At 44.8% G+C, this 27,205-nt stretch overlaps 1 protein-coding gene across 8 annotated transcripts in view; it reads left to right on the top strand.

Annotated features, from left to right (window-relative positions):
* The window catches only part of KANSL1L (KAT8 regulatory NSL complex subunit 1 like), a 3,925,143-nt gene that overhangs the window by 1,682,022 nt on the left and 2,215,916 nt on the right, over positions 1–27,205 (top strand). For all 8 annotated transcript variants that reach the window (XM_078680571.1, XM_078680572.1, XM_078680570.1 and 5 more), the window contains one exon: positions 979–1,129. In XM_078680571.1, coding sequence (XP_078536697.1) covers positions 979–1,129 — 151 coding nt within the window. The remainder of the gene's footprint in view (positions 1–978; positions 1,130–27,205) is intronic.

Here is a 27,205-nt window from a genome sequence, read left to right as displayed (position 1 = left end):
CCAGACATGATCCCCCCACCAATGGGGTCCTCCCCTCCAATCTCATTGTTCACAGAGTCATGAAGCGCATGCAGGAACACCTGTGAGCCCGATGGCAGTTTACAGAACTCCCTGTTACTGTTCCCATGGCCTCTGGTGGCCACCAGGCAGTCACAGAGCCCACCACCATCTGAATTCCACCAGCGAGAGGAGATCCACAGCCGCAAGATTGTAGTCTTGCCTCTGTCTGGATCTCCTCCGCCATTAATTGCCGGTCCAAGGTGCAGGAGGCGCCTTACACTAGTAGACCCACAGGCCCAATGGCAGTCTGTGCTTGTCCCCAATGCAGTCTGTGTGGGCTCAAGCCATGGCAAACTGTTACTGCTGCTGGGGATGGACTCCAGTCAGATGCAACAGACATTAGTAGCAGGTCTCTGGGATGGGGCCGGCTCCGTGTTAAAGACTGTGTCAGCCATTACTTATCTTCAGTAAGCTTATTTTTGGTAAATACATTATCTTATTGCAGATTTCTATCACCCTCCCTCCTCCACAATGTGCAGATGGTGTGATTAATAAGCTCCTAAGGCATGCAGGCATATTAAGTGTTGTATTCTAAGCGCCTCTCCGCATGCCAGTATGAAGAGATAAAGAGATTTGAGGAACTGAACTAAGTATGCCTGCTAGTGCCAGATTTATGCTAGTGAAATCACTTCCAGAAGTGGATCTGCTTGGGCTACATAGCTTGACTGCATATTCATTCCTGGGAACAAATATTTTCCGGACCAGTCGGAAGCCTGGAAGAAGTATTCAAAGTTGAGGAATCTGTAAGAAGAATATGTCTTCTCCAGAAATATTGTACTGCTGTACATTTATTGATTTAATTTTAGAGGTTACAAATCATCTTTGGCCTGCAACATGCCACCTTGTAGAGGTAAAAGTCTGTAAAAATAATTTGAATAAAATTTTTATGTCATCAAATATATTTTCATACGCTTGCAGGTAATGCCACCGAAAGATGCAGTGTTCCAATCAGGTCATGTGCCAACTACAGCATTACCTGCTCCACCGTGGAGATGCTGTGACTTTGATGCAAAGTGTTGGATTCCAGAAATGGATCCCTCATTCCATCCTGTTCTATCATTGCCCTCAGGTGAGCCCTCAAGTTCACAATTGTCATCAAAATAGCATGATTTTTTAATGCAAATATCAATATCAGGTTTTTGAAAGTGATACATACTGTCTGTCATATCAACTATATCAGAATGCTTTGGTTTGAAGAAACCGATAAATGTGAGAGCCAATCAAACTGATTAGCTGTCGGAGTTCTTAAGTAGGTTGTGGAATGCCCTGCGAATAGAGGCAATCAACGTCTGCTGTCTTGAGTAGTAAGTCTTGTATAAGGTAGAGCAACAAGAAAGTCTCAGTCTGAAGTATGTACTATAACATGTCACTTATGGTATTGTAAACCAGTGGTGATAGTTGATGTTCTATCATAGCTTTATTTGCATATTAGAACTTTGGTTAAGAATTGTCAGTAAGTAAAATGGGGTCTTAATGTGAAAACATATGCTTCCCTGTGTCAATAATCGTTAGGAAATTAGGTTGTGCCCATATAAAGTGGTTAAAAAGGCTGGGCAAAGTGAAATACAAATATAAACCAAGTCCCTCTCCCGGTAATTTAAGTAATTATTCAGAAAGACACAGATTGTCAACTTCAGTCGTATCACACAAATTAATTGTAATTATGGATTAAATTACAAATTTCAACAACTTTTTTCACTGTGTATAAAAACATAGAACAGAGCACATACAGCCAACATTGTTATAATCTTATGTGTCATAAATAAAGATGCACCAAAGTGCCAGTATGTGCTTCTACCTAAATGAATACGGGTGAGTACATTTCTCCAAAAAGTTGTGACGATACAGAGAAGCAAAATAACAAAACTGATTAAAACATTCTCCAAATGTTTTCAAACAGTCACCCTTCCAAAATATTGAGGCCCTCATTCACAACATATTGCCATAGGGCAGCGCCGAAGTCTTCATGCTGCACTGCCCTACGGTAAAAAAAACCTGCCAGGAATGAGCTGCATCTATCCAATACGGTGCATTCGTGTCCTCTTTCCTCACTCTGATGCTAAGTTGGCTGCCATGAGCCAACATATTCACCCTTGCACCATGGTGCAAGGATGTCTGTGTTGTAGGGATGATTGGTTTTGTGCAGAAAGAGACACCTTCCTGCACAAAAATATTCAAATGCTCACATAGAGAAAGAGGAAAAACAAGGAGAAATAATGCTATGTCTCCTTGTTGTGCCTCCCCTATGCCACCCCTGGACAGACATAGACTTTTTGATGCATTCCCACGTTTACAGTTTGTTGTAAATCTGGGAGTGTGTCAAATGTCATGGGTATTACGTGGGAACACCCATGTAATACCCATGGCATGCCTCCCCATCGTAGTGTGAGGCAACGCAGAGACTTACGTGCCTTGCCTCACTCCATATCTACAAAGCCATGAAAAGCGATGCAGGTTGGCTTTATGTGCCTTGTAGATATGGCGAAGTCCTGTGCGCCACCAGAACATCTCAAAAGTGATGTTCCGGCGACGCACAGGGCTTGTAAATGAGCCATTGACTTCATCATTGTGGGATTTAATTCAGCCATGTGGGACGATTATATTTGATCTCCCACTCGGATGACATATGGGCAAGGTGTGGACAACCATAATATGTAAGTGCTTGATTAAATCAGAAGTTATTAAGTTCAAATTCTTAGATCCCATCACCATTGTTGTGTTTCAACCTCTAACCCTAAGAGGTCTGCTCAGAACTTGGGTTGGTAAATGTACCTTGTAATGCAGTACAAAATACCTTTTAGCCAAGGGGGTTGGGGTGGTGGTAGGGGGGGAAGCAGGCTAATTGAAATGGAAGGAAAATGGGAAATGTTTGAGCTTACTTTTCTTCTAGAGAACCCAAAGTATAGCTATCATAGAGATCTAGGCCCACATGCATCAAAGTCAATTGTATTCGCAAACGGTGCGAATCGCAATTTTCGGCTGTTTGCGAATGCAATTGACTAATTTGGAATGCATCATGCATTTCGCAATTTTAGGAATCGCAACCATGTTGCGATTTCTAAAATTGCGATTGCATTTAAGAAATCGCAATTTCAGATTTCTTAAATGCAATGCATGATTATTTTGTAATTGCGAATTCGCAATTTGGAAGTGGTAAATTAGCATGAAGTTGAACTTCATGCTAATTTACAGAAAACGTTCAAATATGCACAAATTGCATTTTTGAAACTTTTGATTTACACACACATATGCCCTTGGGGCATGTGTGTGTGTAAATTGCATTTAAAGTTACATTTCAGGGGTGCAGGGAGGGGTTCTTTGGACCCCCCCCTGCACCCTTGAAATTGCATTCACATTTTGCGAATCGCAATTTGAAATTCGCAAAATGTGAATGCCTTCCTATTCATTCCGAATCAATGGGAAGGGTTTTCCTTAATTGCGATTCGCAAATTGTGAATCGCAATTAAGGAAAAATACCGAACATGGTTGCGATTCCTCAAATTGCGAAATGCATGATGCATTCCAAATTAGTCAATTGCATTCGCAAACGGCCGAAAATTGTGATTCGCACCGTTTGCGAATGCAATTCACATTGATGCATGTGGGACTTAATTCATTAATCATTTCTAAATTCATTTTACTTGGGGGGAGGGTGTGGGGTTGAAACAGACACAAGATAATGCCGGGTTAAAGTGATACAAAGCAGCCGCCCGTGGTAAGAAAACACAAACGGTTTCATCTGAGGCAGCACATGTACGGCCTGCAGTAAGAGAATCTCAATAAAGTAAATAGTGCTTACAGACTAAATAACATGTCCCATGGAACAACCGAAGTAAAAGGGCCAGTAGCCATGGGAGGTTACAAATGAAGAAATATCAATATAGGACTAGCTAGGTTGTGTTAGTGAGACTCAGGAGGTACATCTGCGGACAAACCATTAGGTTTGGTCATGAAGCCCTCACACACCAACCTAGTTGGTGTCATGCTTCATCATCGGGCCCACCACAGTGACACCGAATGTGTCCCGGGTGTGCTGCGACTCCAGATTACTGAGGAGCTGGTATGCTTACTGAGTGTGCAGTGATAGTGAGAATGAACGTGAAAGGTTAAAAGCTATACAGGTGGTCCCAGTTCCCGAGGGTGAAAGGTAAATTTTAATATCTGGGCCCCTGTTAGCAAGATAAAAAGGCTGTGGACGATGTGGAGTGTATTAAGAGCTCCTACGTCCTTGTGGTCTACATGTTTCAGCCAGGCCTTTTGATTAAAACTGGCTTTCCTCAGGACCAATGAGTATGTGTGGGTGACAATAAACTATATTAAGTGACAATGTGTGGTAAAAAGTGTCGCACTCGCTAAGGTGCTGTACGTGTAAGAGGGGGATTCCCTCTACTTTAACTTGCTACTTGCTGTTAAAGCCTCATGGGTCACTTGGCAGGGAGGGGAAGAAGACCGGTATTTCCGATCAGCGTGCTCCTGCGACCTATCGTCCTGCTCCAGTGTCCCGAGTGAGGTTACAAATGAAGACACGGCCGTACTAAGGAGGGACTAACAAGACTATTAACGAATCCGAAGGCAGCATCTACAAAAGACAATGACACAATCCAATGAAAAATATAGGCGGAGAGTAGCTGGGGCTTCTTTCCCATACTCCACTACAGGAGTCTAGCAGAGGTAGCTGTGCATGCGCGTTGCAGCTAGGCTCAACCTAAAAAGGAACTAAAGCACATATATAAAAGCACAGTGTGGCAATAAACTGCTGGGATCTCCAAAAGAAAAACAAAGTAATTTAAAACTTTAAAAAGTGATAGTGGAAACATGGTGAGCAATTGAACAGCTGGTGTCTGTGTGGGTGGTGGGGATTTGAGATGAACGTTGCACATGGAAGTGAAAGTAAGAAAATGAGTGTACTCCCATGTAGTGCAAAACCAAATGAAAAATGTAGGTACCTGGTGTGGAGCCGTGGAAGGACGTACCTCATCCTATTAAAGGATGGTAAGATGTTATGTGGTAGGAGAGAAACAAACACAAGAATGTGAATGAAATCAATCACTTAGGATGCAAGTAGATGAGACAGAAACGTACGTTTCCAATTCAGCAATACAGATTTTTTACGAAATTAATTTTTTTGTGCCGTAGAATGCAATGTAGAATTTGGTCTAAGATGTTTTGAGAAAAGGCAGATTTTTTAAAAGTAGTTTTTGAAAACAAGGTTATCGCATTCTTAGGCCTTATAAGTATTTATGGGATTTGCACTTCGAGTAGAACATTTACAAATGTAATTGACATGTGAAGTAGCTTTGTTGAATAGCTCAGATTCTTCATGTCGAGTCAAATAAATACTTCAGGTGCAGATTCTAAGCCATCAGATTCGATGGAGTATCTTTCCATCGAGCATTCGTTCAATAACCCTCTGTCACAAATCTTTTCTTGAGACAGCTCCTCCCGAAAGATGATGAAGGTGAACACAAAAGGGCAACAGGATAGGAACGCGGTGTTACTGATGCAAGCAAAGAAGGGGGAAGGGGGGAGAATGGAATAAGCTGTAAATATACCTGCATCAGTCTTGATGAAATGGACCTAAAACACCTTTGGTGGATTGTTCATCTGAGCCGCTGCCTAGCGCTGTAAGGCTCAAAAAGCAGAGCTTAGACAGTCAGAAATCTGCCTCTTATTTATTTATTTTTATTTATAAAGTTTTATATAGCTGGAACATGACCCACAAGGGTATCATAGCGCTTTACCTCTGTTGGTTTAAACCTCTTTTTTGGGCATTAAACATTTTGGGCATGCTTGGACAATCACAGGGGTTCACCTAGAAACAGACCATTATGAGAGATCCAGATTTCCTCTGACTAACCATTCCAGTGTACAGCTTAAATACAATTACAATTGGTGTAGTATAACTGCACCTAGTACTCCCAGGTACTGTAGTAGGACATGGACTTCCAGACCTGTCCATCTGCTAAATGCAGGTGCAATAGGTATCCAGGAAGAGGCCCGGAACTCATGAACTTTATGTATTAATGCCGATTTCCTTTTTTCCCCATTCCACTTGGAAAACTTCTAATGGGCCGGTAAAGATGTAGACATGATAGCAGACATACCAACTGCCATATTACCAGGCTTTCATGCCAGGCCAACATAAATGTTCGAATTCTAAGAGTAGCTCTGTAGCCAAAACAGTTCCTCCTAAAGTGGGAAACTGTCTAAATGTTTGTGAATATACATGAACTATAACTTGGCCTCCGTAATCTAATGGCCCATTTCCTTTAACCAATTTATGAAAATTTGAATTAAAAAAAATGTGGATTTCTATACTGAGATTACATTTGGATGCACATCTAGACTCCAATTAGGTTAGCAAAGAGGTTTGCAGCTCAGTCCCAAAATATTTTTGTGACTGATACTGTGCAGGTATCTTTCGTAAAAGACGCATATGAATTAACTTAACGTGGTCAGTTAACTATGCATCCAGATTGATCTAGTAGGAGCACTTTCAGAACTTTCCATGGATTAGTTCAATATCCAACAAGCATTAGCAAAACTAATAAGTCTGGATTTTACGTGCTAATTATTGCAAACTTCACTTCAGAGCTGGATCTGTTGACTTTTCCATTGCTTGTTTCGAGTCTCTGAATTGTCTACCTTTGAGTGCACGTGTGTATAAATGTATGCATTTATTTCACACAGGACAAAGGAGTGCAATGCTTGAACGTATCTTGTTGCAATCTAAGAACAAATCATTTTTTTCTCTTTGTAAAATTCATGACAATAAGGAGTTTGAACTTTTTTTTAAACAGTTGTTTTTATCGGAAATAAAGCAATACCAGTCACATACATAATAGTGATCAATACACAGTTAGTTACATGTTGTCTACAAACTTTATCAATCAAAATCTCGGCTTTACTCAGCCATCCGTATCCCTCCTGTCCCATCACGTTTCATCATTTCTATTTCCATGGTTGGTGAGACACATATGTCACCCCTATAAACATTACACTTCTCCCACTTTTTATCCCAGTTCTTGGGGCAACCTCTAGATTTGAAAACCTCTTTTTCTGTGAACATACATTTATCAAGGTCCCTTGCCCAGTTTCCCGGAAGATGGAGTGTCTGCTGCTTCCCACTTTGTTGCTATGTTCCGTTTTACAAATGTATAACCCAGAGAAACCCACTTCTGCTCCACCTCGGTAAGATCTGTTGCCTCCCAAACATTGAGGAGCCCACACTGTGGAGTCAGTGTGATGTCTTTCTGTAGTGCTCGGATTTGGACCAGTTAATGGAGTTACCAAAGTTAGTGAAGATATTTAAAAGTCTATGCACTGATCTTGTTGGAGACACTAGATACAGTAGGATATCATCAGATAGAGGGATATGCTGTTCTTCCCTTCTGCTCATTTCAGCCCTCATAACACCGGATCCCCCCTGACCCACGATGCCAGTGGCTCCAAGATTAATGAGAAAATTAATGGGGACAGGGGGCAACCCTGTCTCGTGCCCCGTCGCAGTCAGAACGTTCTTGAGAGACAGTTATTGAACCACACCTGACCCATAAGGTCTGGGTAGAGCAGCCTAACCCACACCATGAATTTCAGGCCGAACCCGAAACGGCAAAGCACCTCGAAGTGGTAGGGCCACTCGATGAAGTCAAACGCCATTTTAGCGTCCGAAGACAACACAACAGCGTCTTCCTCTATGACGTGTCTACAGCACAAGACATTGTGGAGGCGATGGATATTTAAGGCAGTGTTGTGGTGTGGCATAAAGCCAGACTGGTCAGCATGGACCAATGACATGAGGACAGGGGTAAGACGGGCAGCCAGGAGCTTCACAAGATTTTTGGCCTCGGCGTTAATCAGGGAAATCGGTCTATAGGAGTAGCAACTATCAGCAGGTTTCCCTGGCTTACAGATAACCATGATAGATGCCAGTCGTTGATCCAGCGACAGGATCCCTTTTTAGTAGCTCTCATTATACATGTCCCGCAGGTGGGGCACAACAAGCGAGGCGGTAGACTTGAGAAATTCAAGTGAGACCATAGCCTTCCCTGATTGTATTGTGTTAATTGCAGGTCCGATCTCCTCGTCAGTGAGATCGACCTCCAAGTCGTCCCTTTCCTCCGCGGACAGAACAAGCAGACACATATCCGCCAGTAAATTAACCACAAAATCACTTTCTAGACTGGGAAAGTAAATATAACTTTTTTTTTTTAAGAGTGAGCCATGGGAGGAAGAAATTTGAAAAGCCTTGCACTAAACACACACCTGTGACCTACACAACTCAGCCACTGTGTACACTTTGGAACCTGTGTGAAACCAGATCATTGTCAAACAACTAGTGAACACAGCTTTAACCTTAGCCCAGATCTACAAGCAAATTGTAGTAAGTTCGAAGGCCATGTGCATCATTTAAGGTTTTCGAGAAAGGTGTACAGACTGCTTGGGGATCTATGTAATTCTTCAAATGGAGGAGACCCACAGTTTCCATCTACTTCAGCCCTCCACAAAGAATCAGAGGGATTCACGTCTTCAGAGATCTCATTCTAGTCTTTCCTTCAATGAACAGGGGCCTAGCTTCCATAGGTGCAGTAGCACCAGGTCCCAGAGACCGGGAGGATCCCACTGAACCCTGATTATTGTTGTATTGTATAAGTCAAAGAGCTGATAACCCTGTTTGTTCCTTGCACTTGGGCCCCTGACAGTGGGCACACTGCCTAACAATGTTTTCCCAATATGCAGTCTATCAGTTCAATTGACCAGAGGCGGAGGAGTTCAAGGACTACATCCTGCACAATTAAACTAAATCAACCACTAGTGCAACGGCTGACCTTATGATCCTAGCTGGCAAGGGTGGACTACGTCAGTTTCACTGCAGGAAAGAAGCAGACACAAATCTGCAAGAGACTGTGGTGACGTTTTCAACCAGGAGGTTTGTGCTTCAAGAGGCCAATGTTCATGCAAGGTGCGTTAAAAACCACCAGAAGAGCTGCCAGAAAGCATCGGTGAGTTCACAACAACACACATGCCAGTACTGATACTTAGTCTAACATCATTCCATAAGATCACATGTGACACTCAATGTGACTGTAAGAAATGTCTTTCTTTATTTTTTCATTTCTTTAAATTTTAATTTCAGATTGGAAACCCAATCTTTGAGAGTTTTAATGGTAACACAAAAACAAATATAGGACAACTTTTTACATAAACCACACCTATTTTAACACATACATTACATATATTTAGCATCAAACTTATTGAACAACACAAAACATGACGTAGACAACAAATTCAACATAACAAATGTGAACAAGCTCAAGTTCAATATTTCATAGACGTGAAAATAAGATTAAACAATGAAACAAAAAAATTATGAAGCCCAAATTGGTTGAACTTTCTTAAAAACAATTTTTAACAACCTTGGTCTGGGCGGTGACCAAACAGTGTACTATTCAGGTTACCCAAAACAACTTCAGCTATCCTTGGCAAAAATTTCAAAATGAAAGCGAGGGTTAGCCTGATAGTGTACTTTTACATACTTCTGTGGTCATACTGTGGTCAACACGTTTATGATTTGGTAGGGTACTCCTCAGGACCTAGAACTCTGAAGAGCTGAAAAGAAAAGAGAGAAGAGTGCTCATGTTATCACTTGCAACACAACTTGTATACAAGCCACACCTTCCCAATAGATCTGGCCTTATTAAAAAAATTACCTTTGGTTTAGATCTACAGATCTCTGCCTCACAATTGCTCCAAACGTATGCTTTTCCTGTTCCTAGTTAAAAAACTGCAATGAAAGGTAAAAGGAGGAAGAAAAGAAGAGAAGAAGCAAATTCAGTCATATATCCTGTTACAGTCTGTTGGTGTCTAGTCATGACCATTAAGGGTGTCAGATTTTATGGCATGTTACCTCAGTAAGGCGACAGTGCTTGAACAAGTTGGGTGCACTTACTTATGTCATAAATTATGATTCGGTGTGGTTTATTTCAGCGAGATTTTGCCCTATTCTTTTTGACGATCTGAAGGAAAGAACACATTTTTGGTGGCAAATACCTTCCATTACGATTTTTCGTGCTTTAAACGGGTGGAAACGAGGGGGGGTGGTGGGCAGGGGTCAGACTCACTTGTTCATATTTGCAGTGTCAAATGTCAACGAAGACGCTCTTGTAATTGAATAGCTGAAAGAGTCCAGAGTTGATGGTGTTATATTTCAAAATGAATATGACTTCTTTGTTTGGGGGCTACAACGGCTGCTGGATGCTTTTGAATCCTTTATGGGTTCCTTAGACCTGAAAATCAACGCAAAAAAATCCCAGATTATGCTTATGGGTTTGGCCTCAAGGAAATCCGCCCATAAAACCTTTCTCTGCGGAAGGGAAAAACTTGTTCGGGTTACTACTTTCCCCTATCTAGGGATCACTTTTGACGACAAAGGTAGCTGGGGCCCTCATGTAAAAAGTAGAGTAGCTATACTGGCTAGAACTTCCGCGGCTCTTCATGGTTTTTCAAAAAGACTAGGGGGAAGGCCTTTTGAAGCTATTAGTAAAATATACAAAGCCAAATGTATCTCTGTAGCTTCATATGGGAGCTCCCTTTGGGGGCATAAAAGAGTTGACCCCATACAGACCGCGGAAAACAGATTTTTCAGATTAGTTTTGGGCGTCCCGCAGTCAACCCCATCCTATACTGTCCACCAGGAAATAGGAGAAGGCTTCATTAGCGATATGGTTAGAACAGCCCCATTAATCGCATGGCTCAAGCTGTGGCTTAATCCTGAAATTTCCCTAAACCATTCCATAATAAGGGACTGTTTGACCCTGGATAAGGTACATAAGATTGGATGGTTAAAGTACATTAAGGACAGTTTTTGTAGGTTGGGGAGGCCTGAACTATATACAGCCATTGACTCTATAACATCCAATGATGTTGTATTCACCAAGGCCGCCATGAAAGATCTTCTTTCCTTGGAGAGGGAGGAAATCGAGCTACGGAAACCCTGTGTTAGGGCCAGCCTTCTGCTGGCTATACCTAGTGGTCCTGACAACTACCTTAATGTGGTGACTAACTCTTATCACAGGTTCATTTTAACCCGTTTTAGACTTAACCTAATTCATTTTAACTTGGGTTTTTACTCTGAGTGGAGTACCCCGGAAAAGGCCCCGCCATGTTCATGTGATCTTTTTTCAGATCAGAGCACAATGCACTTTATAATGTTTTGTAGCCATTATAACGATGTCCGGAGGCAGTTTCTCGTTCCTATACTTAAGGAAGCGGGATTCATTCTGGTCCGACCTGCTCTTATTTACCTACAAATGTTGCAAACTCCCAGGATCATGTTTTTTGTGGCAAATTTCCTGGTAAGAGCAATAAGAAGCAGGAATACCAGACTCAAGAGTGCAGACTTGCTTATTAACTAGTCGGGCTGATGGCAACTTCAGGTTAATGAATTTTAGATCAAATTGTGTATCTTAGTAGATCAATTATTCGGGGATTATTCCTTGGGATACTGCACTTTATCATGTACTTTACTATTAATGTACTTTAACACTACGCAATTACAAAGTCTTAATGAAATGTACATGGTACACTGCTTTTTATCTGAAATGCTCTTTTTTAAAGTTTTAATAGTTTTTTAATTGTTTTTAATCTGCTTCTTTTCATTTATGTTATTTGTTGTTTTTTGTGCCATTGTCTTTGTATGATATTAAGTTATCGCAATAAAGAACTTTGACTGACTGACTTCTTTGTTCAACAGAAGTGTCAGGCCAGTTACTGGGCGTTGTGATAAGTAGTAAGTCAGTCACTCAAAACCATATTTGTTCAGCAATAAGCCCTAAAAGCATAAAACACTTCCATAAACAATATAATAATTTAAAAACATTTGATACATAATGCAAAAAAAAAATCACGAGACATAAATGAATTCCTGTATAAGACATAAAATAGCAGCTATAAACAGGGCAATCATTCATATAGTATCCTTTTGGCTAGAGCTTTCTTTAAAAAGTTTAAAATAACATACCAAGCCTCCTTCAAGGACAATTTTTATAGTAACTCCAAGGCTGGTCGATGTTGTCTTACATTTATCCTACGTAAGATGGGTACAAGAAAAAACAACCTCGGGGAGGAATATAATAGACCAGGGGTCTCCAACCTTTACTGTATTGAGAGCTAATTCTGCTCAAGGTAAGTCCTGACGAGCTACTAGAATATTTTATCGCTGTAAAATGCTGATGATATGTATTACCCTTACACTGTGACCACCCTAAGCAAGATTATCAGTAGTAACCACCCAAACATTCCAGGTGAAGTCATCAGCAGAATGCTAGGGAAACGTTTATCAATGCTTGTAATCAAGTCAAATTCAAATCCTCACATGCTGTGTGCCAAAAGGGTATTACCACAGCAGTAAGTCTCCCCAACTCAAATTGAAATATCATTCAGCTAACAACTTTAAATGTGTTTTAGAATTGCAATATCGTGTCTTCATTAGTATATTAGTTTTTGAAAATACACATATTTTTCTATCAAAATCACTTTCCACTTTGAGCAATCAAATTCAATTTTCCATAAGAAAAACTTTTCAGAATTATTTATTTTTCCTTTAAACCCTTGGGTGTGGCCAGAATTTCGCTGCCGTGCGGCGAAATTCCACACGTGCGCAGATCGGGCGGCTCCCGGCCGTCCGATGCACACGCCCACCGCGTGTGCATCGGACGGCCGATCAAATTAAATTAGTTTTCCTTGTTAGAAAATAAACATCAGCTTTTCGTTTTCATTGAGTACCGCCATGTAAAAATGCCTCTCATGGGCAAATTCTGCTTCAAATACCAAGGTATTGGAATCATAGGCCTTGCTTGCTCACTATAACACTACGAAAGCCTCTGTTATGCTAATAATGCCCATCATTAAAACAGGGCTACCACTTTGCCACAGCTGGATGCTCAACATATATTAGTTATGGCCATTATTATGGGAGAAGCGGTTGCCACTCTGTCAGGAAGGGCTAAAAGCAGGCCAGTCTTGCTCTTTATATGTCAGTGATGGCAGCAGGTATGTAATTACTAGACTTGTATGCACAAAATAGTCAAGGATGAACATTTTATGGCTATGGCACAATTATACCATGAACGGGCACAATTGCGTCAGAGATAATACTCTTATGATCGTGACCAGCATACATATTTGGCAGTCCTTGACACCAGGAGTATCTTTAAGGAATCAACACTAATTATTAGGGAAGGACACAGTGTCACACACCTACACAAAAGTGAATGTGAGGCATCTAACTTTCTCTGCCCTGGATGCATACTCTCTCCTCCTCAGCTCTTTAGTTGATTATGCTCCCAACTAACACATTTTCACTCTAGTTCTTGCAGTCACACACTTTGGTGGCTCAGCCCTGATTACTGCTGCTGCTATTCTTTGATCTCGCACATGGTGCGACTGATAGAGCCGGGCGTATAACATGGCCAATCTATTTCTTAGGTAGATTTAAAGTGGATAATAAAGATGGTTCATGTGATGCTGTAGCCTCCACACATGCTTCAACACCCTCCGCAAGACCTTCAAATCAATCAATCAATCATGGCATTTATAGAGCGCACTACTCACCCAGAGGGTCTCAAGGCGCTTGGGGGGGGGGAGGGGGGCCGCTACTGCTCGAACAGCCAGGTCTTGAGCTTCTTCCTGAAGAAGAGGTGATCTTGGGTCAGGCGGAGGTCGGTAGGGAGGGTGTTCCAGGTCTTGGCGGCCAGGTAGGAGAAGGACCTTCCTCCTGTTGTCGCTCTTCGGATGCGGGGGACGGTGGCGAGGGCGTGGTTGGTCGATCGGAGGTGGCGTTTGGGAACGTAGAAGTTGAGGCGGTTGTTGAGGTAGCTCGGGCCTTGGTCGTGTAGGGCTTTGTGTGCGTGGGTGAGGAGACGGAAGGTGATTCTTTTGTTGACGGGAAGCCAGTGCAGGTCTCTCAGGTGTCCGGAGATGTGGCTGCGTCGGGGGATGTCGAGGATGAGTCTGGCTGAGGCGTTCTGGATCCGCTGGAGTCTTTTCTGGAGCTTGGCGGTGGTTCCGGCGTAGAGGGCGTTGCCGTAGTCCAGTCGGCTGGTGACGAGGGCCTGGGTGACCATCTTCCTGGTCTCGGTGGGCATCCACCGGAAAATCTTTCGTAGCATGCGCAGGATGTTGAAACAGGACGCGGAGACGGCGTTGACTTGTCTGGTCATGGAGAGGGAGGAGTCCAGGATGAAGCCCAGGTTGCGTGCGTGGTCCGTCGGTTTGGGTGCGGTGCCCAAGGCGGGGGGCCACCAGGAGTCGTCCCAGGCGGAGGGCGAGGAGCCCAGGATGAGGACTTCCGTCTTGTCTGAGTTCAGTTTCAGGCGGCTGGTCGACATCCACTCGGCTAAATCTTTCATCCCTTCGTGGAGGTTGGTTCTGGCGGCGGCGGGGTCGTTGGTCATGGAGAGGATCAGCTGGGTGTCGTCGGCGTAGGAGATGATGTTGAGGTTGTGCTGGCGTGCGATGGCCGCCAGGGGGCTCATGTAGACGTTGAAGAGGGTGGGGCTGAGCGAGGAGCCCTGAGGAACGCCGCAGATGACTTCCGTGGCTGCCGATCTGAACGGTGGTAGGCGGACTTACACTGGAAAGGGGTTTTTAGGAATTACAGATTTCTAGGGCGCACTGCCTCAGTTAATACGTTACAATGTGTGATGTGAGAGGTTTGTGTGTAGTGCGTGAAGAGCAGGCGGAAAAACACCCTTAACCGTCTAAAAAAGTCAAAGGACTAGACATATAAATACAGCTATGCTCTCGCAACTACAATAAGGTATCACATAAACAGTACAATGACTGATAAGTATTGAAGAACAGACGAGACGACGACCGGGAACCACAGGAGGAGGGATACCTTGACACGGCGCACCGCCACATAGGAAACGCACCCGTTTCTAGCGAGCCTTTCCACAGATGGATCCCCTCCCGGCTACCACCTGATACACACCAGTATTCAGAGTGTCTAAACTTGAAGATTTAATCCCAATCAATAAGGCAAAATATTAAGACAAATGTGTCTTTCATGTGACTTTTTTTGAACGAACCTTTTCTGATTAGTCACAAACGGAGTAACCAGTGTCTCTCTGCTATATACCTATACAGCACACCAATACAAGTCCAGACTTAATTTCAATCAATACGATTGAGCTGAGCCCTAAGCCCTGAAGAGTCGTGTTGACTCAACTGTACACGACGAAACACGTGTCGGCTTTGTATGACATTTCTCAAGTCTGGAGAAAATAAACCATCTTCTTGCTGTGACTAAGAACTCACCAAAGAATCTGCTTCTGTTCTTCAATACTTATCAGTCATTGTACTGTTTATGTGATACCTTATTGTAGTTGCGAGAGCATAGCTGTATTTTGGTGGTAGGCGGACTCTCTGTGTCCTTCCAGCGAGGAAGGAGATGATCCACTCCAGTGCCTTCTCCTGGATTCCGATGTCGCTGAGGCGCTGCACTAGGGTGCGGTGGCAAACAGTGTCGAACGCCGCGGAGAGGTCTAGGAGGATGAGGGCCGCTGTTTCATCGTTGTCCAGCAGGGCTCGGATGTCATCGGTGGCAGCGATGAGGGCGATCTCGGTGCTGTGGTTGGCTCGGAAGCCTGACTGTGAGGGGTCGAGGGATCCATTCGTCTCGAGGAAGGCGGCCAGCTGCTTGTTGACGGTCTTCTCGATGACTTTGGCTGGGAACGGGAGGAGCGAGATGGGGCGGAAATTCTTGAGTTCGGTGGGGTCCGCTGTTGGTTTCTTTAGTAGAGCGCTGAGTTCGGCATGCTTCCAGCTCTCAGGGAAGGTGGCTGTGTCGAAGGAGGTGTTGATGATGTCCCGCAGGTGGGGTGCGATGATGGCGTCGGCCTTGTTGAAGACGTGGTGGGGGCAGGGGTCGGTCGGAGATCCGGAGTGGATAGAGTTCATCGTGCAGATGGTGTCTTCTGTGTTGATCTGGGTCCAGGCGCTGAGGGTGGGGGGCGTTGGTGCGGTCGTGGGGAGCGTTGTTCGTGGGCTGAAGCTGTTGTGTATGTCAGCGATCTTGTTGTGGAAGTAGGAGGCGAGGGAGTTGCAGAGGTCTTGCGAAGGGGTGATGTCGTTGTTTCCGGCGTTGGGGTTGGAGAGCTCTTTCACGATGTTGAAGAGTTCCTTGCAGTTGTGTGCGTTGTTGTCCAATCGGTCCTTGAATGCTGTTTTCTTGGTGGCGTGGATCAGTTGATGGTGCTTCCGGGTAGCGAGCTTGAGGGTGGTCATGTTGTCCGGTGTTGGCTCCCTTCTCCAGGCTTTCTCGAGGGCTCGGCAGTTCTTTTTGGAGCTCTTGAGTTCGTCAGTGAACCATGGGGCCTTCTTGCTGCCGGGTCTGCTAGGTGGGGTCCTCAGTGGGGCGAGGTCGTCTGCGCAGTTGCTGATCCACTTCGTGAGGTTATCGGCGGCCTGGCTGGGGTTCGCTGAGCTGGCGGGAGGGTGCTGGCTCAGGGAAGCGGCGAGCTGGTCTGCCGTGATCTTGTTCCAGTTTCTTCGAGCAACCTGTTGCTGGTGGTGGTGGATCGTGGTCCTTCTGAAGCTGAAGTGGACGCAGCTGTGGTCCGTCCAGTGGAGTCCGGTGGCGGGCTGAAGATGATGTCCTTGCTGGATGAGAAGACGGCGTCGAGTGTGTGTCCGGCGAGGTGGGTGGGGGTGGTCACCAGCTGCTTAAGTCCGAGGTTGGCGAGGTTGTCAAGCAGGGTGGTGGTGTTGCGGTCGTTTTTGTTCTCCAGGTGGAAGTTGATGTCCCCCAGGAGGATGTAGTCAGCGGAGGGGAGGGCATGCGGGCAGATGAAGTCGGCGATGTCTTCGCTGAATTGTGTGCGTGGTCCCGGGGGTCGGTAGATGAGGGTGCCTCTGAGGGTGGTTTTTGGGTCCGTGTGGATCTGGAAGTGCAGGTGTTCGGCGGTTTTCAGGGTGTCGTCGGTGTTGGTCGTGATGCGGATGGTGTCCCTGTAGATGATGGCGATGCCTCCTCCAGTCTGGTTGCCGCGGTCTCTTCGGGTGATCTTGTAGCCCTCTGGAATGGCGATGGCGATATCGGGCGCTGAGGAGTCGTTCATCCAGGTTTCCGTGAGGAAGGCGACGTCAGGATCTGTGGTGTCGAGGAGGTTCCATAGTTCGATGGTGTGTCTGTGGACGGAGCGGGTGTTGAGCAGGATGCACTTGAGGTGGTTGCTGCTGGTGTTCGGCTTGGCGGGTGCTGGAGTGGGGCAGGTCCGGTTGCAGGAGAACTTGCAGGTGTGACAGCTGAAGGGTCCGTGGGTTCGTCTCGGGGTGGCTCGGTAGCATCCCGGGATTCGGTCGGTGTTGAGTGCGTTGAGGGTGGCGGCGTCGTACGTCCGGCGGGTGGGCTGGGGTCTGCGGGAGCCAGGGGTCCTGGCGCTGGGCGCGGTCCAGTCGCGGACGGGCGCAGACGGGCTTACCTTTGGCGCGCCTTCGGCGCACAATCGGCGCGCCCGCTGCGCGTTACCGCTGCGCGTGCGCACGGTCGCCATATATGGCGAAGTGCGAGGGAGGGCGGAGCAGCTGGGAGGCGGGAGCGGGGGGGGCACAGAAGAGAAAGGGGCGTGGTTATCAGCGGAGGCGGGAAGCGGGGAGCGAGGAGACCGGGGGGGGCGTCAACAGGGGGACAGGCGAGGAATCCACAATAAAATACAATACAATCCTAAAACAAATAGACAATTACAAGCAGGAAAACGGGGCACACAGCAAGGAAACGGGGAGCCTACAGTAGTAGAAGCAGTGAGCACAGCGCTAGACCGCCGGAGACCACGCCGCTCGGTGGCAGGGGGCGTGGTCACACGGCGGCAGCAGGTCAGCGAGGCAGGCGGGTGGCGGGAGGCACGCAGCAGCTGGTGGCCGTGCGGCGCGGGGGTGTCCTAAGCTAGGTCAAATGGATCTTCCCCCAAATTCCCTTCATCCACAGAGCCAGAACAGGAGGCAGATCCTTCTCCTTCATTGCGGCCAAGACCTGGAACAAACTCCCCCTCAGAATCAGATGAAGCCCCACACTGCAAGCATTCAGGAAAAGTCTCAAGACCTGGCTTTTCGAATGACCGGAGCTGCCCAAATCCCCCACCCCCACACCCACAGCACCTTGAGACCCTCACGGGTGAGTAGTGCGCTCTGTAAATCCCTGATTGATTGATTGATTGATAGGCCAACATAGTGTGTGTTTGAGTGTTATTAAGAGGCCCTGCCATTTGTTTGGCTGTCTGTAACTCTTACAGGTAATGAAACAAGCAGTGCTGCCTTCTTTAATATACACAAAATCTCTGAGTTTGGCTTGGTTTGGCTTCACCTCTGAGAGCTACTCTTAGGGTGCTGGTGAGCTACCAGTAGCTCCCGAGCTACTGGTTGGAGACCCCTCTAATAGACAAAACATCATAAAATGAACAGCACTCTGAGACCATAAGTGGTACATCAACAAGGAGGTAAGGCTCCAGACCAAGTACATTGCTCTGGAAAGTTTTTCCATGTTCCTCCCCTCTGGGATCTTTTTCGATAACATAGATTACAGACCATTTGAGTTCGCATTCTTTGTGCTGATTTTAAGCAGGGCCGGCTTTAGGGCAGTGCGACTGGTGCGGCCGCACTGGGCGCTGACCTGTGGAGTGGGCATGTGTTTAGTAATAACTTATGATAGGAGAAATGAGGGGCACTTTCGTTAGGTGGTAGTGATAGAATCAGAGGGGGCGGTCATGGGGTGTGGAGGCGCCAAAAATGTTTGTCGCACCAGGTTCCACCAGCGCTAAAGCCCGCCCTGATTTTCAGTGAAGTGCTTAGCGTGTAACACTGTCATCACGTTACAAGGAATTTGCGGTTTGTGTTGTCCAGTTCGTTAACGGATTTCCTGGCAAGTCTAGCCAATGTACAGCTTGTTACAAGGAGAGATAATGCTTTAAATCATGTTCCGGGTTTTGCAAGTTTGTGCACTGTTCTAATTCCATTATATTCAAACACCTTGCCTTCTATTATCTACAGAAACGTAGTGATCTCACTAATGGCATTGCGGCTGACAGAACCCCTTTTCCCGCCAAACTTTCAGTTTATTTTTGTAGTGTTATGTCTAGGACCGCAGTAATGTAGCATTGTTTATTAGTCTTGTTTCTTCTATATGAAATTTATGAACACAGATTTAACGTTTTGGATATGTAATATTTTCACTTTCTTTTTCTTTATTTGCAAGAGTTCCATGGCTGGCCTCTGATATTTGCAATTCGGATTAAGCTATTTTTATAAGGGTTGCTTTCAGCCTTTTCCCTGTCATGCTGTTATGTGGAAGATTTTAGAATAATGTACCATTTCCTGTAGACAGATGTTTGGTTTGAAATTTGTGCTCATGTATAAACCTGTTCACCCTTTCCTAGTGGATTCTTGTATACCTTTTTAGATTAGAACTGTGGATTCCGCAACATTAGCAGTTTCATTGATTCACATGTTTCATTAATCTCCAAACGCCAGACTGAGAACCCCCAGCAGTGAATGTTTAGCATTGCAGTTTTTCAATACAGCAAGTGACATTGACTATAATAAACAAAACTTCATAGTCCAAACTTATCCCAGCCACCTCGTTATGTGACAAGAAGTCCAGCCAATCAGATGAAGGGGCTCCTTGCTGCACACTTCCTCAAAGGTTCCAACTGGCAGGTTTTCTACTGCCTAGTATTAGGAAGCAGGGAATCCTCTGAGCTCTGCTCAGACTCTCTACTGGTGAAATTTCAAACCACAGTCTTCACTTCCAGCCTAAACATTTTAAAATCTAAAGTACTTTGTGTTGTTTCTTCTATCTAAACAATGGCAATATCCTCTCTGCCAAGGGCTATGTTCAAACCTTGTCAGGACTGTGGGGTTAGGAAGGACTACACTAAAGACTCTTTTGGGAACAGGATCTTTAGCGTAGACCCATGGATGCTAAGTGTGATCTCGAAGGCTTGTCATTGGTTTTCAATGTCAGTTGCTGTATTGAAAAGTTGCTATGTTAAACATTCACTACTGGGGGATTGCAGATTTTTCGTCCTGCTCAAATCATAAAATTGTAAAAGAAATGACGTTGATGGGACCTTTGTTGTAGTTCTATGTCTGATCCCTGAATCTGCCTCTTTCAATCCAAGGAAAAACCTAAGATCGATGATATTTGTGCCAAATTCAGCAGCAAAACTCTAAAAGACTGAGAGGGCAGGCTGCTACACTTTCTAAATGGTGAATCTCATGTGGCTTCATCTGAAGAAAGCTCTTTAAAGACAAAGAAACTCAAGTTAGAAGTATCTACATCACAATATCCACTGTCTGAGGCTGCTTCAGAGCCTTATCGAACTCTCTCAAAGAGACAGTCTTCCCCTTTTTCTGAAAGGGACAGACTTCTTTGTCTATCTAAAGTAGCACCACCTACCTCAAAAACCTTACCATCAAAGAGGAGGTCTGAAAAGAAAAGTGTTTCTCCTCCAGCTAAGGCAGTGTTACAAACTTTGCCAACTTTGAAATCATCACTAACACTATTGAGAGCATGCTGTCAACAAAGCCTCCACATGAGGGTGCATCTCTAGAGCCTGTGTCACTGTTCACGAATACCTCATCATCAGTGGTTTAGTCTACTTCAGAAATACCCTATGCAAAGGTTGAAACATCTTAAACTATTTCACAGTGAGCACTTGCAACACTGTTGGCAAGGACACCTTTGACGAAGCAACCGTTGATGAAGATTTGCATATAGCTGGGTCTGTGGTGGTGAAGTGAGCTAAAGAATGACGATGGATTCAACCCAGATCTGTGGCTGGGGGTGAGTGTCTGAAAAGTTTCGGCGCTTCGTCCATTATCTCCTTGTGTTTGCTTTTTTTCTCCCTAAGTTGACAGGGAATGTCCAGACGTGGGTCCCTTGCTCACTTTGCCACTGGATTCAAGCTAGCTTGGCTGATGAAGGGTGTTACCTAGGAACCGGTCCCAGGATGCTTTTTTCTGGTTCAGGGAATACCTGACTTGGCAGTTCAGGCTGGACTGTTCCCATGAGGCACAGGGTCAAGACCGATTTGCATATAGTTGGGTCTGAACTGAGGTGGCGAAGTGAGCTAAAGAATAATGATGGATTCAACTCAGATCAGTGACTCGGGGTGAGTGTATGAAAAGTTTCCGTCTATCATCTCCTTGTGTTTACTTTGTTCGCCCTAAGTTGGCAGGGTATGCCCAGACGTGGGTCCCTTGCTCACTTGGCCACTGGATTAAAGCTAGCCTGGCTGATGAAGGGTGTCCCTTCCTGCACATAAGCATTCATTTTAAAAATGACGAGTTGTAACTTCTATGTGTGCTGCACAAAGCAGCACACATAAAAGTTACAAATCTCCATTTAGGATTGTTTATGTGCAGGAAGGGACGGCTTCCCGCACATAAACAAACAATGATTCCCTACAACGCAGGCACCCTTGCACTATGGTGCAAGGATGCCTGTGTTGGCGCTAAGCAGCTCAAATTAGCGCCAGCGCAGGGAAAAACACAGGGCTACACTATATTGTTGTACATACAGTGCATCCTGTGTTTCAGAAGTGACGAAGCGCAGCGTTAAGCCAAGAAGGCTAGCGCCGCACTCCATCACTTCTTTATAAATATGCCCCAATATTTTATAATAAAGGTCTCTTTCTGTCATCTTCTAGTGTACAGCAGAGCAGGGGTGTAAATGTTTTTATGATCGTGATAGTACCCTCCTGCAAGGCCTTATCCAAGGGCCTGGTTGATTTGGATGTGTCTGATGAAACTGTTCTAGTAACTGGGGAGCGTAAGCATTATCAAAAGGTTCCCAGGAGTCTTCTTCCGCTCCATACCCCTTCTAATGTATGAAATCCTGTAACTTTCCCTTGACTATTTGTGAATCTTTTATAGACTGGATTTCATATTCTACCTCTTAGACAACTATCTCTTGCATGTTGAGGCTGTGTTAACAGAGTACCTAGACTACCATGTTTGGTCAATGACACATGAAACACTGGATGGATCTTCATTGTTGGTGGTAAAGCTAGTCTAATAACGACTGAGTTTATCACCTTAGTAATGGAAAAGGGACCAATAAACCAGGGATGACATTTTCTTTTCCAATGTAATTGTAGATGTCTTGTGAAGAGCCTCATTGTATCTTTAACCTTGTATGTAGGCGTGGGTCTTCTCTTCCGGTTGTTTCTTGTAATAATACTTGCCTTGTTTCAGTGCATACAGGACATTGTTATTAACAACATAAACCATAGTTAAACATTCTGCCACAGTGGGAAGATGTTCAGTAACATCAATTTCCTCAGGCAAGAAGCGAGGATGTTAGGTAACCTGTCAAGCAATAAAACTGAGAATATCCACTAGAAGAATGTTTATTGTTATTGTGACAGAATTCTGCTAACCATACTAAATTTACCCATTCATTTTGTGATTGTAAAAAACCCAGCATACGTAGATTTAGAGACCTTAGTTGAAACACTCTATCTGGCCATCAGTTTGAGGATGGTAGGCTGAGGAAAGTTGCACATCCATACTGAAAGATTACAAAACGAGGAACAAAAACGTGAAACAAATTGAGAACCTATATCGTACAGAAGGAGGGTCATGTCATTTTACTATATTTTGTAAAAGTAGTGTAATTGTCTGTACTGCAGTAGGAAGATCTTTGGTAGGGATACAATTAGCCATCTTAGTAAAGGCATCCACAACTACCATGATCGTATCATATCCATGATACGGCGGTAGATCCTCAATAAAGTCAATAGTAACCATGTGCCATGGTTTGGGGGGGTGGAGTCTGCAATGGACATAACAAACCCATCGACTTAGTCTTGTCACTTTTAGCCCGTGCACAGATATCACATGTCTTTACATGCTTTTATACGTCCTGTCGTAGGTTCTCCCATTAGTAATTTCTTTGGCTAATACTTCCAGTTCATGTCACCCCAGGATGCCCTGTGGTCTTGAAGTCGTTCGTCGCCTCTAGAATCTGTAACCTCAGTCCTTGATATGGCAAATATGAAAGGTTGTTGTACCATAGTAACCCTTAATGGTACCTTCAAGATGTTCCTTGAAATTCCCATGATTGTATCATTTCTTCAATGTGCTTATTATCTTTTTGGGTGGTATTATTGGCACTGAAGTCCTGGATCAGAAGCATCATTGTCTGTATAACGTGATAATGCATTCAATTTGCCATTTTATCTACCAGGACAATAAGAAATAACAAAATCATAATCTGCAAACAAAAGAGACCATCTAAATTGCCTTGCTGATAATGCATTTGCTGAGCACAGAAACATCAAATTACTGTGATCAGTGTACACTGTGACTGGATGTGTCATACCCGGCAGATTATGTTTCTATTCCTTAAATGCTACTTTAAAATCCAGTAATTCCTTATCAGTGATGTTGTAGTTATATTTAGTTGCACTCAGTTTTTTGGAGAAGAAGACTACAGGTTTAAATTACCCAGTAGTAGGATGCCACTGTGATAGAATAGCACCTATTGCGAAGCCAGAAGAATCAGGTTCTACATTGAAGGCCTGTATTGTATCTGGATACCTTGTTAATATTGAGAAAGCCTATGTGAGTATGAAGAATGATACAATAATGTATGAAAATGAAATTGCATCTTTATTAACAAATTTGCCCATTGTGAACTCCACGTCAACCCCAACTCACAAATGCCTAGTCAGACTGGCACTGTGACCTACACCTGAGGTTACTGATTGACAGGTTATAGGTTGGGTGGCACATAGCAAGCAAACAAATGCACAAACAGGAAATTCCAGATCATCCCTACAGCTACGCACAACTACAGCACAACAATGGTCCAGGGAGATTTGTCCCAATAAAGCACACATGACAGAAGGGGTATGATCGCTCCCAAAACTCCATAACGTCAGATGTCACATATGTTAGGAACATACAGCCAGTAAGGACACAGTGAATGCAGTGATCACACTCTCCTCATGCCGGGCTTCTGGACACGTTACCCACTGATCGCAGTATGTCCACGCAATGTTGAGGCCCACCTGGATACACAATCTAATAAATTAATTTACGACTCCAAAAGCAGCAAATCTCATTCCTTACTATACAAGTATCACTGGAATTGTTGGTGGCAGTCAGTGAATTGTATACAAACACATATCAGATTGATTGTAATTTGAGAGAGTCCTCAGACCCTATGCCTATAACTGTTCTCCCGACCAAATTGTTTAATTACACAAACTGTTGCTATTTTGCTAAACGCCTCTTGTTTTTTCAAGGTATTTTATGTTCCAGAAACATTTTGGTGAGCTGCCATTGGAGCGTATTGGTACCTTCAACCTGACTGCAGCCAAAGGAAGGGGACCCTGCCCGGAGTGACCCACATTTGTGCAGCAAGGAAGATGAGCAGATACCGCAATTGATTGGAAGTTCTGCTCAATCTGGGGGACAGGGGTCCGTTATGAAGCAGCCGTTACAGAGGGTAAGAGAGTGCATCAGAACCATAGTAAAGCATTTGGCATATGGCAAACTAGGGGCAAGCATAAAAAGAAAACCTGAGTGCCCTGAGTTACCTACTTTATATGTCCTAGCTGAGTAGTCGTAAGGCGGCCTTGAAGGCGATCCCTTGGAAGTCACCTTTTTTCGATAGTCATCATGCTAGGAAAGGTGAATATTTATTGTATAGCCCTTTATTGCTTTCAGGACACTATATTTGTGATAAAGATGTCCTGATTGGGTGGAGTTGACACCTCAGTCTTATTTTTTTGTCTAAACGGGTTTCTCTGCGCCACTGGTTTCTTAACACCTTTGGGAAGGAGTGAGAGGTATTGGCCGCTTGGACTGATGGGTGTGACACAGATGGTACACTTGGCCCCTGGGTGCGATACAGGATGTGATTAGGACATTTAGGGAAACGGGTTTGGATCTGGAAAACTAGGTATAACTTCTGTGTGGCCAAGTAGGGCCTGTGGTTCTCTAGTTATTTATTTTTTCCCGCAAGCTACTGCTATCACCCTTATCCTGAAGCCGATATTGGCAGACTACCAGGCTCACTTAGTTCAGTGTACCGTGCAGAGCTTCTCCTGGTCACAGGATAGCATGTCAGTTTTTGTTGAGATTGATGTAATGTATATCTGATGTTATGGTGCTGTTATTTATTGCAAACTGGATTTTGTACAAAAGTTGATTAAAGAGGCTCCTGAGTGATTGTACCCCAATGAGACGATAAAACAGCTATAATTGTTCTATGTAGCAGAAACTGCCCAGGGCGCAGGTTTCCCTCTGCTATGAGTTCCTGGTATGGGATGAGGGAGTTGTCTTGGAAAAGGTCTCATACATCCTGAATTCCCTCAGAGGCCCAGTGTTGCAACTCAGCTACAGTCGTGTTGGTGTCCCCTCATGGAGTTCCCAACAATGGGATGGTGGGTGCGTATGGGACAGTGGTTCTAGTAAGACTCCTATGGAAGCACCTATATGCTACGTTAAGTAGAAGTGTGTTGGGGGGGTTTGGACTTGGAGCAAGGATGAAAAAGTTGTAAAAGGCTACCCTACGTCAGTGGGGGCTGTAAAGAAGCCATGTCTGGTAAATACCGGGATGATTGCCATCTGGCATCCCATTGCACCTGGTAAACTAAGTAGTAATGCTCACAGTTAGGTACTGCTAGGCCACCCAATTCAATAGGTGAGTAAAGTTTTCCCATGGACACTCTGTGGCGTAATGTTTCCCATGTAAAGTCCTGCACAACCTTTTCCCATTGCCTGAAGATAGGGGGGGAGATGATAAGGGGTAGAGCGGCAAAGAAGATAAGGAGGCTTTAAAGGACTATCATTTTAATAAGAGCAATCCTCCCAGAGATCACCAATGGAAGAGTCTTCCAGAAACCCATCTGTGACCGAATCACCGTGGTGGCCCGGTGTACGTTCCCCTCGAAAAGGTCAGTTCTGGTATGATAAACTCGGACTCCCAAATAGCGCAAAGCGTCCACGCACCAGGCTACGGGGGTCCTCCCAATATGTATCCCGGATCAGGAGTCTCCTTCAAAAAGGGCGAAAGTATATATTTCGCTGCATTGACTCGCAGTCCCGAAGCACGTGCAAAATGGCTGAGAGCTTGCTCAAGTGCGGAGGGGATGTTTTGAAGATCTCGAGCATTGATCAGCAGGTCATCCGCATATATAGGGAAATGGTGTGGGTGCCATCTCCCTGTGGAATCCATATGTCGATATTGATGCGAATATGTACCACCAGCGGCTCTACTGCCAACACAAATAAGAGAGGGGACAACAGGCACCCCTGCCAGGTTCCATGTCGCACCCGGATTGAAACTGAGATATAGGGCCCCGTTCAAACCTGGACCAATGGATCGCGATAGAGCAGTCGCACCAAACTAAGGAAGAAAGGTTCGACTCCAAAATTCCAAGCCAGCGAATCGGAGGCCTTCTCAAGGTCTAATACCATGCAGCCTGAGCAAGGCCAGTCGATCGGGGCATACTCAGAAATAACGTCATATGTTCAAAGCGGTATTATGCTGTGGAACGAAGCAATTCTGATTGGAGGGCACTAAGTCAGGGACAGGCGGGGCCAGTCGATTGGCCAAGACTTTTCAATATTGTAATCAGCCGATAAAAGCCAGGGGACGTGGGGTCTTTACCAGGTTTCAACAAAGAAACTACATGAGTGGTACGTATGGTCGGGGGTAGAGACCCATCCGAGATTGCCTCTGCAAACAGTGAACGAAGTTGCAGTATTCAATGTTCTGCATAAGTTTTCAAGAATTCGCCGGGAGGCCATCTCTACCCAGCGTTTTACTGGAGGACAAGGAGCACAGCGCATCTTGTACCTCGTCCTCTGTTAGGGGGAAATCCAGCTCCAGAAACTGGTCAACTGTAAGAATGGGCAGCTCCACTGTGTCCAGAAAGGAATCTACGCTTTGGGTGTTGCCCACCAGTCGGGTCTCATACAGTCATGTGTAGTCAGTCATCAGCGTGTGAATGTTACTTTGACTACTTCACTCCTGGACCAGGTAATTAATTAGCAACTGTATGGGGGGCTGAGGGTGATCCTGCCGGATCAGATAAGCCAGTAACCGCCAGGCTTTGTCCGCTGCAGAACGAGA

This window comes from Lissotriton helveticus, chromosome 3_1 (assembly GCF_964261635.1).
Source record: "Lissotriton helveticus chromosome 3_1, aLisHel1.1, whole genome shotgun sequence".
NCBI lineage: Eukaryota > Metazoa > Chordata > Amphibia > Caudata > Salamandridae > Lissotriton > Lissotriton helveticus.
Note: the sequence above shows the minus strand (reverse complement) of the source record. Positions and strands in the feature narration are given on the sequence as shown.